The sequence below is a fragment of the Medicago sativa genome, chromosome 3 (genome assembly GCF_051527215.1).
Source record: "Medicago sativa cultivar Bolivia chromosome 3, Bolivia_mono, whole genome shotgun sequence".
In the NCBI taxonomy this organism is placed as follows: Eukaryota; Viridiplantae; Streptophyta; class Magnoliopsida; order Fabales; family Fabaceae; genus Medicago; species Medicago sativa.
Genome location: NC_140751.1, coordinates 11,555,872 through 11,571,746, shown reverse-complemented (window position 1 = coordinate 11,571,746; position 15,875 = coordinate 11,555,872). Strand labels below are relative to the sequence as shown.

At 34.9% G+C, this 15,875-nt stretch overlaps 1 protein-coding gene and 1 pseudogene across 2 annotated transcripts; both read left to right on the top strand.

Annotated features, from left to right (window-relative positions):
• The first annotated feature begins 518 nt into the window (after window positions 1-518).
• On the top strand, window positions 519-1,091 carry LOC146935724 (uncharacterized). The gene has a single exon (XM_085749088.1). It carries the CDS (start codon window positions 519-521, stop codon window positions 1,089-1,091), a length of 573 nt encoding a protein of 190 aa, XP_085605214.1.
• Window positions 1,092-4,110: 3,019 nt separating this feature from the next.
• On the top strand, window positions 4,111-7,370 carry LOC146935723 (F-box protein At3g54460-like; annotated as a pseudogene). The gene is made up of 8 exons (XR_015029964.1): window positions 4,111-5,146; window positions 5,252-5,465; window positions 5,564-5,836; window positions 5,948-6,007; window positions 6,135-6,265; window positions 6,544-6,658; window positions 6,840-6,987; window positions 7,132-7,370. The product of XR_015029964.1 is annotated as an F-box protein At3g54460-like (transcript).
• Window positions 7,371-15,875: the final 8,505 nt, after the last annotated feature.

The following is a 15,875-nucleotide window of genomic DNA, read 5'->3' as shown; positions in this document are numbered from 1 at the left end:
AAGTACTAATTAAAATAAATAAAAAAATAACGATTTTTATTTTTTCATAATCTTTTTCCAGCATTCCCCTTCGATTGTTAGTTGATAATTCAAGTTTATATTAGTGATAATCATGTTTAAATGGTTAACACACTTTCAGTTAGTTTGTTTTGAAGTTTGTTACTGGTTTGTTAGAGTGTAGCTAATAACTGTTAGGGTTTGTTACAACTGCTTGTGCTTCAAGCTACCTAACTAATTGGGTATATAAGCTATTATTCATTGTACATTTTAACCAATCTTCAATAATACAAACTTTCCTCAATCACATAATCTTTCTCTTCTCAATCTCTCAAAATCACAAAATTCACTAAACCCTAAAACTGCAAAACTGCTTCTGGTTATTGCTTGTGATACAAGCTTGATTTGATGCGCTAACAAATTGGCATCAAGATCCTGTGATTACGTTCTAACTTCTAAGGGGTAATCAAGATCTTGAATCACGCAATTTAAAGGAAGAAACGCTGAAGGAAACCCCATGAATGGTTTTTAACACTCATCTTCCAATTCTTGAAGCACGCAATAGGGAAAGATGGAGTGCAATGATGAAGAATCTGTTTGGTGCACAAGATTTGCTTGATATTGTGCAGAATGGTGTAGGTGATTTAGCTGCGAATGCCACTGATGTGCAAAGGAACGAACACAAAGAACTGAAGAAGAAAGATTGCAAGGCTTTGTTCCTGATTCAACAGAGTCTTGATGAAGGAAACTTTGAAAGAATCTCAAAAACAGTTAGTTCAAAGGAGGCATGGGATATTCTTTCAAAGTACCATGAAGGTGATGATAAAGTGAAGTTGATTAAGCTTCAATTACTGAGGAGGAAATTTGAGTTGATGCAGATGGAAGATGATCGAACGATTTCTGAATACATCTCCGAACTCATCAATCTTGTGAATCAGATGAAGGCTTGTAGTGAAGCTATTATTGATCAACATATAGTTGAGAAGATTATGAGGACCCTATCTTCAAGGTTTGATTTCATTGTGGTGGCTGTAACACCCCGTTTTCCCAACGTAAAAATTTCTTATTTAAAATCAGAGTTCAACAACTTTTAAACGGAATGCTACACTTCTTAAAAATTCATAAACTGAATAAATAACAATTTATTCTTCAAAATCATTGAACATAAGTAATTCAAAACTTCGCAGCGGAATTAGTTCATTCAACATAAAAAGTCTTTGGCACACAGGCCTCATCAGAAAATCTCATAAGTCTTAGTTCAATATTTATTCATAAAAGTTCATAAACAATACGTAACGAATAGAAGTAAAGTCAAGTCCCATCCCGTTACGTATCAGAGCACCTAGACACACATGTGAGGAGTCCACTCACGACGCCTCTAATCATGATTACCTGCAAGTTACCCATACGAAGAGCAACATTTCCAAGCAGAGGGGTGAGATTTCTCAAACAATAATATTAAACATATAAATCATATAAAGTACATTCAACAACTTAAACATCTTATAACTCATTAATCATATCTAACAACTTAAACTTCCTTAACTAGTATCATTAATCTCCCTACATTAGTCATAAACTATCATAACATTAATCATAAACATCTTCATATATCATCAATTACTAATCTTAAACATCATTATATAACATCAAATAATAGTCACCAACAATCATCACATATTATCAATATCAATCATAAGCATCAACATGTAATTCACATAAGTATCATTATCAAAGCATATCATTTATCGAAAACAACTTCATAATTAAGTTCATAATCAACTTCTTAAACAAACATCATCATTAAATCATAACCAAGCATCATCATATATTCAACAATTCAAGACATCATAACATCAACATTAATATTCATTTAATATCATATTATTATCATCGTCAATCATAAACAACATCATCATCAAACATCATCATCAAAACATAATCAAACATCATCATCAAACATAAACAACCATCATCATCAAAACATAATCAAAACATCATCATCGAACATCACTTATCAAATCATCATTAAATATAAGTTATGACGACTCTACAATGAAACAACAACTTCAACAACAACTTAGACCACTTCGACAACAACTTAGACAACTTCGACAACTTCAATATGCATGTGGTACCACCAGGGCATTAAGCCCCCTTCGCTAAGGTCATATTTGGACCTGTCGGGCATTAAGCCCCCATCGCTAAGGTCATCAAGAACCTGTCGGGCATTAAGCCCCCATCGCTGACTATGCAACAACACAATCTTCCTACAGCTTGGACAACAACGTGAACATCTTATACAATTCCATTAAAATGGACAACTTCTTAAATCATGACAACTTAGACCGACTTATACAACTCTTATCATCTTAACGTCTTAACATCTTAGCATCTTGACAACATATGGATCACATAAATAATTCATGTCATATCATAATATAACAATATCAAATGATAATAAACAACATGTTAAAACATCATATTCATCAATCATAAACAACTTCATATAACATCGTATTTAAACATCAACAATAATTCACTATGTATCTTTGTAAACACATAATAAATTATCCACAACATATTTTCATGTCAAACCAAAGCTACTGGAAAGATATCACAAATATCAACAATTTTCATGTTTACAACAAAGATCAATTCAAAACAGAAACATATGAACAAAACGCAAAAACATGAAACAGAGAATGCTGTCACCGTACAATTTCGCTAAGACCTCCCTGTAGTATTTTAATCATAACTTAAATACTAAACATCATTTTCACGTCAAACCAAAGCCACTAGAAAGCTAACAAAATTATCTAAAACTTTCATGTTTACGCCTAAGACCAATTCTGTACCGATCAATACCAGTTTTCATTTTAAATTCGGAAAAGTTGTGCTGAAAGTCCATAAAAATTCACTGTGACCTATGTGCAGTAATTTGACCATAACTCAGTTTCTATATATCGTTTTGACGTGAGACCAATGGCATTAGAAAACTAACATCCATACCTACAACTTTCGTGTTTACACCTAAGACCAATTCCGCACCGATCAATACCAGTTTTAATATCCAAATTCGGGCAGAATGCAGATTTTCTTCAAGTTTCACCTAATCTCATGGTGCTAACCTCAAAATTGATTCTAATTATCATCCTAATGATTATCTAAGGTTTGTACACAATTTCTACATCAATTCAACAGGTTTTCATCATCTAATCATCAAAACTCTCTCAAAACCCTAATTCTCAAATTCTTACAAACTCTCCCCAACTTGTTAGATGTAATCTAATGATTTAACAACTTAATATTAATGCAAGATAGTCTCACCCTCACCTTAGATTAATTTCTTGAATCAGCAGCATCGTTCTTCTTTCCTAAGTAATTCTCCTCTTCTCTTGACTTCTCTCTTCTCTTCTCTTCTTTCCAAAAAGCGGTTTAAGGTAAACTCTTCCTAACCTAAGCTTCTCTATTTATAATACTAAAATATTCTTCCCAAATCTATTTAGGCCCAACAACTTATTCTTCTTTCTATTCTAACCCCCAATTCCAGTCACACTAATAATCCTCATAATCTTATTTATTTCTAAATTAAATATATCTCTCACAAATAACAAATATATTTCTACACCAAATAACAAATATATCTCTCACAAATAACAAATATATTTCTACACCAAATAACAAATATATCTCTAACAAATAACAAATATATATTATTCTAGTAAATACCAACATATAACATAACAAAATATCACTCATCAAAATAAATCGACTAAATCATAAAAAGACATCTAATCTCAAAACTACCTCCAAATCTACTTACTCTAATAATTCTCATATTCTAATAAATAATAGAATAATGCCACATAATAAAATACTAACACCTCATATAAATAAATAAATCACATAAATAGACTCTAACTTAATAAAAATATTTAACTAAAAAGGAGGGCGTTACAGTGGCAATTCAGGAATCAAAAGATGTTAAGACATTGAAGATTGAGGAGCTGCAGAGTTCATTAGAAGCTCATGAATCGATGGTTTCATAAAGAAGAAGTGAAAGATCAATTCAACAAGCCCTGTAAGTTCAAACTATCAAGAAGGATGATAATGATAGGAAGAACTTCAAGAAAGGGAAGAAAAACTCTAAGGGATGAAAATGGTCTAAAAGCAAGAACAATGGATCTGATAAAGGTGAATCTTCAAAGGAAGGAAATTCTAATCAAAAGAACAATGGTTAGGTTATACATGTCAAGAGCAACCCTGGTAGTTGTTCCAGCAAATTTGGTCGATCATTGGAAAGTACAAATAGAAAAGCATGTCAGGCTTGCTCAATTGCAGGTTTATGTTTGTAACGATCATCGGAAACCATCTGCGTACTCGCTTGCCTGGGATTATGATGTTGTCATCACTACATTTAGCTGTTTGAGTGCGGAGTGGGGCCCACGTAAGAAGAGTGCTCTAATGCAAGTGCACTGGTTTAGGATAATTTTAGATGAAGGGCATACTCTTGGCTCAAGCCTGAGCCTAACAAACAAGTTGCAAATGACTATTTCATTGGTTGCTTCAAATCGGTGGATACTAACTGGAACCCCAACACATCAAACACTCCTAACAGCCAACTTACACATCTACAACCATTGCTAAGGTTCCTTCATGAAGAAGCTTATGGACTGAATCAAAAATCATGGCATGCTGGCGTGCTTAGGCCATTCAAGGCAGAGATGGAAGAAGGTTGGTCTCGTCTGTTGCGTTTACTTCAGAAATGCATGATTAGTGCTAGAAAGGCAGATTTGCAAAGTATTCCACCATGCATCAAGAAAGTTGTTTTACTAGATTTTAATGAGGAACATGCTAGAAGTTACAATGAGTTGGTACTCACTGTTCGGCGTAATATATTGATGGCTGATTGGAATGATCCTTCGCATGTGGAAAGTCTACTGAATCCAAAACAATGGAAATTTCGTAGTGGAGCTATAAAAAATGTAAGGCTTTCATGCTGTGTTGCTGGACATATTAAAGTTACACACGCTGGAGAAGATATTCAGGAAACAATGGATATGTTAGTGAAAAATGGTCTAGATTCTACTTCAGGGGAGTATACCTCCATAAGATACAGTCTCCTGTTTGGTGGCCACTGTGTCAGGTAATATACTTTGATTTTGATATTTCATGTTGCTTTAATTTTCTGTATGTCATAGTTTCTTATCGTCATCATTATCATCATCATTTAATTTAATGAATTTCTTAGGTGCAAGGAATGGTGCCGACTCCCTTTCATTACGCCATGTCGACATATGTTGTGCCTTGATTGTGTTTCCATTGACAAGACAAAGTGTACATATCCTGGCTGTGATAACTTGTATGAGATGCAAAGTCCTGATTCAATGGCACGGCCAGAAAATCCTAACCCAAAGTGGTCTGTACCCCAAGATCTTATTGAGTTACAACCTTCTTATGCGCAGGCATGGCTTTTAATTGAGAAATCAGTTCGCATTCAATTGTATCTTTTTTGTTTTTGTTTTTATTTTTGAAGTTTTCATTGTGATTGTTGAATGAACAGGATAATTGGGATCCTGATTGGCAATCAACATCTAGTAGTAAAGTTGCATATCTCGTCCAGAGGTTGAAAGCTTTGCAGGGAACCAATGAAGAGATGAGTTCATATACTGACAATAGCAATGCGATGTATATTGAAAATAGTTTTCCTTTGCACACAAGTCATTCCGCATCATCATTCCAGGAATGTTCAAGTAGCATTAGTACCAATGTGGTCCCTGAAATTTTTTTGATATTTTCTCAGTTTCTTGAGCATATACATGTCATTGAACAACAGGTGCTTTTTTTGTACCAATTGTGACCATTTGTAAATCTATTATATTTTATTCGTTGGCCATTTGCATATTCTGTTGTAATTGATTAAACAATTAAATTTCTATTTTTCCAGTTGGCTGTTAATGGTATCAAATATACTGGAATGTATAACCCAATGCATTCTAGCAACAAGGTATAATGTTCGAATTCTTGAGATCTTATTCTCTGTTTCTGATTCTTATGATCTTATTTTCGTTTCTGAAAATATAAACTTACTTTTGGTTTCTAATCTTTGGTTAATTTACTTTTCTCTTTAACAGAAGGAGTCATTAGCCAAGTTCCAGCACGATTCAAGTTGTATGGCACTTCTGATGGATGGGAGTGCTGCATTGGGTCTTGACTTAAGTTTTGTTACACATGTATTTTTAATGGAGCCAATCTGGGACAGAAGGTAAATACATTAATCCGATTCATATGCAAACGATGATATAAAATTAAGCTGTTTTGCTTTAAAGGCGTAGGGATAAATGGATTTTGAATTTTTCTAAAATTGTTATATTGTTAATATATCTGTTGCTTTTGAATGTGTAAACTGGAACTGTATTGTTAAATAAAGCGACTGTTAGTGGATCCTCTGTTTGCCCAATTTGGTGGATGGCTCCTACTTCAATTAAAATTTTCACTCTTGTCCGATTTAATTTTCTTCTAACTCGAGTAAAACCTTTTCAGTATGGAGGAGCAAGTAATTAGTCGTGCCCATCGTATGGGTGCGTCCCGTCCTATTCATGTGGAAACATTAGCTATGCGTGGTACAATTGAAGAGCAAATGCTAGAATTTTTACAGGTGAATCTCTCTTGCTTGAATTACTTAACACCATCCTAAATCTAGTTTAACAAGTGATGCTCGGTTTCTTTGATTGGCTTGTTGTTTGGAAACTTTATCATTCAATTTTTTTCTTGCTTTTCCCTGCTATCCTTTTTCTTGTCCTAATAATTCATGCTTCTATTGCATGATGTTCAACAAGGATGCTGACAAACGTAGAAGATTTCATAATAAAGATGTTGTCAAATCTGAAGATGGTGGGGGACGAGGGTGTCGATCAGTCCATGATTTTGCTGAAAGCAATTATCTACTGGAACTTAAATTTGTATAAACTAGTTCAGAAACTCCAGGTTTGTATGTGTGGTAGCTTTTTCCTATTCTAGTTTTGCTAGGAAACCAAAATTCGTAGGGAGAAGTTTTTACCTATTTTATTTTCGCTAGGAAATACAAATTCGTATGGAGGATAAATTATTTGCTATTCTATTTTTTGCCAGGAAACACAAATTATTATGTAGGACGAGTTATGTTGCATTTGGGGAATTAGATGCAATGCAAGTAATTTTTATTGACAATTACTTTAGAACTATTTATTTGGATTTTGTCAAAAAACAAAAATTAAAAGGTTTTGTTTTTGGAATCGATAAAGATGCTGAAATATTACTGTGATTTCTGTCTTGTAAAACAAAAATCAGCGTGCCAAAACTTTACATTGATTGGATTTACTCTTCATAAATCGATTGATTATCAAGGTGCCGAGATGACTTTTTTTTTACCGTTAGTTGAAGTGATTTACTGATTTGATCAGTGAATTACTATGAATTACTATGCTTGTGCTTGATTCCATTTACACCAATATTCATGATGTCAACTTGTTTGCTTGAAGCTACTTCAATGTATTACAAAGTTAAAAATTAGTCGACTTGAAAACAAATATAGTTTGTTTCTTAATTAATATTAGGTATTTGCCATCACGATCTAGTGTTTAGCACTTTACAAGTTGCACACAAGGATTTTTATTTTTTTATTTTTATTTTTTTATGGAAAACCAGAATATATGGATGTTTGCACACATGAATACACAAATATAATTGGCTAGTAATAATCAAAAAGTAAATTTAAGCTTAAATTCATTTTTGGCTACGCTATTTTAACTGAAAAATGATAATAGTCCTTTGTTTCACAAGTTTAAATATTTTTCTTCCGAACTCAGCTTGTGGCTTATTTGTTATGCCAAGTCATATTCTTAACGATTTGAAATTATTAGTGAAATGATACAAAGTTATATTTAATGATGTAACATATCTCATTTGTATCAGGAATATCAAAATGATAAGTTTACATTTGATCAATGAAACTGACAAAAATTGGTCCTAATTATTGTCAAAAGAGAAAGTTTTGGTCCTAATTATCTATGTCACAACATCAAATTTAATTTCAAACCATTAATAAAAATAACATTTCATAACAACAAACCTCATACTCAGTTGTGTAAAAAAATCTAAAAAAATCTTTCAATTTAAGGATTTTTTTTTGTGAGTTCCGAATGCATAGTTGAGTTATTTTGATTGTTATAATTTCATGTAGTTTCTATTTTGATTTCTTATCAGATTCTGGTGGGTACTTCCGGTGCTCATAACATTTTTGTATCTGTACTTTTTTTTTTTTAAATATATTTTTCATTGGCCATTTAAACAAATAAAATAAGGATATTGTATTATCTACTATCCAGATCGTTGTTGATTTTCCTTTAGGAAAAGTCTTCGTATGTGGTTATTGTTAGTCGATCAATAATTATGTTAAATGACAACAATAATGTATATAGACTATAGAGATAAAACAATACTGGCTAATCAAAAGTTTTCTGTTTTTTTCTTCTAAGGGTGACTAATTAAAAGTAATTATCAGATATAATTAATCTAAAATATTATTATTAATCTAGTTAAAAAAATATTAATTATTCTAAAATCATTTGATAATTTGTTAACGTCAATTTTTTTTTTTTTTTTTTGTTTTTACAGAAACAAACGTAACTCATTTCATTCATAATAGTAGTTTTAATACAAGATGACATATAATCATGAACTTGGGAACTAGTATAAGATAATGACGCCCTAGCTAACAAGTGGGTAACATTATTTGTTTGTTTCCTAATGAAACTTATCTTAAAGTTTTGATGATTCATAAGTGAAACTTTGCAAGTATTCAGAATTGCACCGAACATGGAATTGGTGCTGAGATTGCTTGAGATGCCGTCAACCACTTGCTTGCAATCAAGTTTTATAAACATCAAAGGAAACCTCAAGGCACCAAGCAATTTTATCGCTTCTTTTGGACCTCTTGCTTCTGCTTCTTTGGGTTGTGGGAGACTTTTGTACCACGTTGTCTTTGCTTTAATGAACTCCCCTCGATCCGCTCTTCGACACATACCGACTCCATAATAACCTTGTTCCTTAAAAATTGTCGCATCAACATGGCACTTCATTTCCCCGACTACCGGTTTAGTCCACCCCCCTTGTCTGTGATCTGTCATTACAGTGTTGCGGTATTCTCCTTGTTCTCTCCTTCCATGATGTACCGGACCTGCTGCCATTGAAATAAAACATCGCGTGCCATATTCACCGAGATACGTGGTTGTGTTTCGACGCTGTTCCAAAACTTGTCATCTCTTCTTTTCCAGATGCACCAAAGGGTCATTACGAAATCAACGAGTTGTTGGTGATGTAGAGATTCTAGTAACTTGAAGAAAAGAGCTACAAAACCATCAGCCGTTTCCAAGTTGTCTTGTATAATGTGCCATAAACCTGCTGCACTCCACACCTCCTCTTGTTTTGCACATCCAAAGAAGACATGCCAGACATTCTCATAGGAGCTCTCACATTGCACGCACCTATAAAAAAATGTACACCGCGGGTTTGAAGCCTGTGTTTCGTTGGTAGACATCCCCTTGCCGCTCTCCATAAGAACACCTTTAATTTTTGCGGGATTCGAGGACTCCAAATATTCATCCAGTTGCCTCCTGCTCTCAGCTCGCTGTTATCGACTAGGTTCTCCATGGTATAGTGATATGCCGATTTAACCGTGTATTCCTTGTGGTTTGTGAATTTCCAGCACCGTTTGTCTTCTCCCATGTCATCCATGATTGGCATGGCTAGGATATCTTTGGCGTCTCTCTCATTAAAAACCTCCTGGATGACGTCCACTTTCCATTCATTACTGTCGCCCTTAATTAGATCGCAAACCGTCATGCCCTCCCTCCCCGTTGGAACGTTACTTGTCGCATAACCTCTTCCTTCGTCATTTATCCATGGATCATACCATGCTCTAATCTGTGTACCGTCTCCCAATCTCAATTTGAGGCCACCTCTGACTATTACCTGTGAAGCATGGATACTACGCCATACATAGCTTGGGTTATGACCCAATTTTGTATCCAAAAAATTCCCTTTTGGAAAGTATCTAGCTTTGAAAACTCTTGCAACTATAGTATCATGGTTGGTTTCTAATTTCCAACCTTGCTTCGCTAGCATTGCCAAATTGAAACCATACAGATGTCGAAAGCCCATGCCTCCATATTCTTTTCTCATCGTCAATTTCTCCCATCTTAACCATTTGATGCCTTTCCCATTTTGTCTATTCGATCCCCACCAAAATGAATTCAACATTTCTTTTGAATCTCCTCTCCTAGAGTTGTCGGGAGTAGAAAGGAACTCATACAATATGTTGGAATCGATTGAGCAACAAACTTTATAAGTACCTCTCTTCCGGCTTTAGATAAATGTTTTCCTGACCAATGTTGTATTCTCTTCCAAATGCGGCCTCGAATATGATTGAACACGACCCTCTTCTTTCTCCTCACCATCGATGGTAATCCCAAATATTTTCACAGTCTCCATTGTCGTATGATCAGTGTTCTTGCCAAAGAATATTTCTGACTTCTGTAAATTTATCGCCTGCCCCGAGGCCTTTTCGTATTTTTTAAGTGCTTCAGACAGAGTTTGTGTCTCTTTTTCGTTTGCCCTACAAAATAGAAAACAGTCGTCTGTAAATAACGAGTGTGTCAGGAGTAGGGCTCCCCGACAGACTTTGATACCATGGAAGTCCCCGCGGGCTTCTAACTTTTTGAGCAAGACTGAGAGGCCTTCAACACAAATAATAAACAAGTATGGGGACAATGGGTCCCCTTGTCATAAGCCTCTTCCAGAATATCGTAAACCAATACCCTCACAATTTACAAGCACTTGATATTTCACATTAGTCATACAAATTCTCATCCATTTCACCCACTTCTCGTCGAAACCCATCTTCCTCATCATACCTTGGACAAAACTCCAATTTACTCTGTCACAAGCTTTGCTAATATCTATCTTCGGTGCTACTTCCCCCTTCTTACCTTTGGACTTGCATTTCATGTGATGTAAAATTTCAGATGCTCCCAAAATATTATCGAGAATAGATCTATTTTCCACAAAAGTTTATTGTTCTTGTGAAATGCATTTTGGCAATATCCTCTTGAGTCTATTAGCTAGCACATTTGATTTGATTTTGTAAAGGACGCTGCATAGTGAAATAGGGCGTAAATCCCTCATAGTTTCCAGATTATCGTTTTTTGGAATTAAGACTATATTTGTTTCCATCAGTTTTTCAGGGAACTCACCTGTATTCAGCCACAAGACTCCAGTATGAAAAATCTCTGCTCCACAAAGATGCCAAAAATGCTAACAAAAAGCTGGATTTAGGCCATCTGGCCCTGATGCCTTTTCTGAGTGCATTTGAAACAACGCTTTCCGAAATTCTTCCATGGTAAGTGGGCCAATAACATATCATTATCTTGTTGAGTTATGCGTGGACCCACCATATCAAGAATGTGTTGCATATAGCCTATATCTCCCGTGAAGAGGTCATCAAAGTATTCCTTCGCTACTCCACATACCTCAGCTTGGGATTCCACAACTTCCCCATCATTCCTTTGAAGTTTGGAAATATAGTTTTGCTTTCTTCTAGCATTTGCCATGGCATGAAAGAATTTTGAATTTGTATCTCCATCCTACAATCAATTCACTTTCCCCCTCTGCCTCCAATACGCGTCCTCTTGTGCAAGTAGGTAACTAATTCGCTCTCTAGCCTCGTAATAATGCTGCACCCCCACCTCATCTTCCCTTCCTCGTAACAACTCCATCTCCTTCATGCATTCATCAATCACTTTTTTGAAACGTAGTCGTATAGTCGTTCCCCACTTCTCCAACTCCTTGGTACAATTTTGGATTTTTTCAAGCACATGACCACCTTCTGATCCGTTCCACCCCTGTCACCACTTTCTCTAGGCCTTCCTCTTCTAACCATGCATTTTCGAACTTGAAAGATCGTTTGAAATTATTTCTTTGCCTTTTGACAAGGTTTAATAGGATTAGTGAGTGGTCAGATCTATCTGCAATGAGGTTCGTGAGATTAACATTTGGAAACAGATCTAACCAATTTTGAGTAGCCATGGCACGGTCCATCCGTTCTTCCTTGCTACCTTGCACATTGCACCCTCGACACCATGTGCACTAGTACCCCATCAATGGTATATCACAAAGGTTACGGTCTTGAGCTGCTTCACGAAAGCCTCTTATTCTCCAAGGTGGGTGATCTGTCGTACTTCTTTTTTCTTCGTTGTTAATGTCAAAATAATTAATATCTTGTATATAATTTTAAAACATTTTAATTACGTGGGCTTTGGTCTATTGTACGAAAATAGATAAATTAATATCAATTTTTTGTTTCACATTAATTTTTTCAATTTATGAGCACCAATCACATGACAGTACTGCTAAAGTTTATCCACTTTTTTTCTTACTAAAATACTAGATTTAAGTATGGACTTTGATATCCAACTAATTAAAAGAAAGATAAAACATGTGGGGAGATAGAGCCAATAATAATAAATGGTCTTGTTGTGTGGAAAATTAAAGGATTAGTGCTTGCTTACCATCAAGTTTTCCAATTACATGGGACCTATGAATGTAACATTGTTGAATAATTTACACCAAATTATGACATGTAGTAAATGACTTTGATTGACCATAAACTCACATTGAGTCTCTAATTAGTATAAAAACAATTAACTCCATATGCATTATGCACCAACACTAATAATAATATCTCTTCTTAAAATGGCTAATTCCTTTTTCTTATCCTTACTAATGTTGTTTCTTGCTGCTCTTATGCTTGTTTCTCAAGGGTTTCCTAATACTGTTTATTCTACCTCTGAAAACATGTTTTACATTATCAATTAAATCCCGAATGTTTGGCCAAGTTAAGAACATATTATGTGTGTTTTAACAATGTAATATTCATGAGAGAAAATCATGATATGTGTACTCCAGATTTGCAAATAAATAAAGTTTATGATTTTGAGATTGTGATGGGATTGAATCATTGATCGATCATTTAGCAATACATTCCACAAATCTGAAATTTAAAATTTTTGTTAACCTGTAGAAAACTCAAAATAAGTTTTTCTAGTTCTAGTAAAAGAAATTGTAAGTTTTGCATCGCTCTCATATCATTGTTTTTTTTTCCTTTCTCGAAGATGTATGTTCCAGAAAACTCAATTTAGGTATTTAAAAAGTAAAAAAAAAAATAATCTGATTTTAATAGAAGTTCTTAAAAAACTCAAAATTTGAACAAATTGTGAGTATTAGAATAATTATCATTAAGAAATTTATGTTGGGAAATGCCTGCATAATTTCCCTCCCCCTGGAACTCAAAATAGGCACGAACGGAAACGTGAAATATAAGCGTAATGACATAGAGAATTTTAACGTGGAAAACCTTCTCAATGCGAGAAAGGGAAAAACCACAGGACCCTTGGGCCTCTTAAAACTTCCACTATAATGATAATGGGAATACAACAACTTCACCCTTAGGTGAATCTCACTACAATGTACCTCTCAATTTGTAAGGAACACTCTCACAAATTGGGTCACTATTTCTCTCACAAGAAAACTCTCTATGAGCATGACTTTTCTCTTGAGCAAGACTCTCTTTCTCTCTTGCTTCTTGTTGTTCTTCTCTTGTGGTATGTTGTGAATGCTTGTTCATGGTCCTATTTATAGGAGGAGCAAGACAAAGTTGCCTTACATGCATGAAGACACTTGTCATTTGCCTTTCATGCAAAACACCAAGTGTCCCTTGCAATGCATGCACCACACCAAGTGTTCCTTGCATGCACCACAACATGTGTCACTCATACACTACACCATGTGTACACCATGCATCTTGCTACTTGTCATCACATGTAACCTTCCATTTTGTCAAATGTATGTTGGCCATGTGGCAATGGCTGGACCCCACAATTTAGACCTTGTCAGTATGGAGGAGCAAGTCGTGCCCGTCATATGGGTGCTTCTCGTCCTATTAACGTGGAAACCTTAGCAATGCGTGGTACAATTGAAGAGCAAATGCTAGAATTTTTACAGGTGAATCTCTCTTACTTGAATTACTTAACAAGTGATACTCGGTTTCTTTGAATGACTTGTTATTTGATAACTTCATTCAATGAATTCTTTTTTTGCTCTGCTAAAATAATTTTTCTTGTCCTAATAATTCATGCTTCTATTTCTTGATGTTCAACAAGGATGCTGACAAACGTAGAAGATTTAACAATAAAGATGTTTCCAAATCTGACGATGGTGAGGGAGGAGGGCGTCGATCAGTGCATGATTTTGCTGAAAGCAATTATCTACTGGAACTTAAATTTGTATAAACTAGTTCAGAAACTCCAGAAGGTTTGTATGCAGCAGTTTTTCCTGATTCTAAATTTTGTAGCATTGATAGATAACTATGATTCCTAGACATCAATGTTCATGATATGAATGAATGAAGTTTTTTTAACGTTCAACCTTCATTCTTCGATGTAGTTAAGTTAAAAATTAGTCGACTTGGAAACAAATATATTAGATTTGTCAAAAAGAAAAAGTAAAAAGGGTATGTTTTTGTATTGATAAAGATGGTGAAATATTGCTAAAATGCTTAATTTAATCATCCGATCCTTTAACTTAATTCTTTGTTTCAAGTTGGTCTTGTAACTATTAAAATCTGCAATTTGAGTTTATTATATTGGTTATCTTTGTTAATTTGTAACCCTAAATCTAAGGTGGATAAACATTGTAGGTGTCTACGGTAGATAATTCAGGTCTATTGTGTATACCTTAAAGTACACTGCTAACTCCTATTTTTTTTTTCTTTTCATCATCTTCTTCGTTCATTTTCTTCTTCATCAACATCCTAATACATATATATAAAAAAACCGAACAATTTAAAAGTAAAATTAAAAAACAGCAACTCAACTCCATCTCTTGCCTTCCTCCACTGGCTTCCTCAGATTTCAACTTTTCCACTTCTAAACTTAAAATCTATCCTTTTCCACTCTCTCCCCCGACTCTGTCAAACGATTTCCTTTCTCTCTCAAAACGCTCACCCATTTCACTTTCATTTTCCAGTTTTCTGTTATCCCTTCCAAACCCGTTTGTCCCCCAAATCGAATTAACTTTCATATTCGTTATTTAGGAATTTGAAAAATTAATAACTTATTGGACCGTCATAATATTCCTAAGGCCCTAAAAGACTCCGAGATGGGCTTTCAGATCCTCCCAGAAGCCTCAACGCCCTCCAGAAAGGCCCTAAGGCCCTAGGCGCGCCCTCTCCAGGGCGCCGCCTCTATTCGCTTCTAGAAACCTCTAGAACGTGCCTAAAATACCTAAATACCCCTGTTACTTGCTACCCAAGTAATCATAAATTAGACCCATAGATGACTATAAATACAACCCTCGAGCCTTCTCAAGGCATGACCAATACAATACAAACCCTAATACGATTATTGTACTTTCTATGGGAAGAGGTAAAACTAACTTTGACCACGTTTCTAAATCGCAAATCGTGATTTGCAAACCCTAAACCTAAAACTCTAAATTGTAGCCTTCGACTGCGATTTAACCACAAAACCCTAAATCACATCTCTCATCGAGATTTAGGAACAAATTAGTTTAACCTCTCCATCTCTCCGATGAGTTATTTTTTCCTTCATCGCCGTAGGTTTCACCACGCCTCCTTTCAAGTTTACCATAATGAGACCGATCCTGCTTCATGGCCTTCCTGCTCCATCCGTCGACACCGCCAAAGTAAATAGGAAAGGCAGCCCTTGTCGCAAGTCGACTAAAAATCAGTAATATCGTGTCAGGTTATAACTTTCTAACTT

Coding starts and splice junctions, on each gene's coding strand:
- LOC146935724 (XM_085749088.1), top strand. CDS start 519: ATGGTTTTTAACACTCATCTTCCAATTCTTGAAGCACGCAATAGGGAA.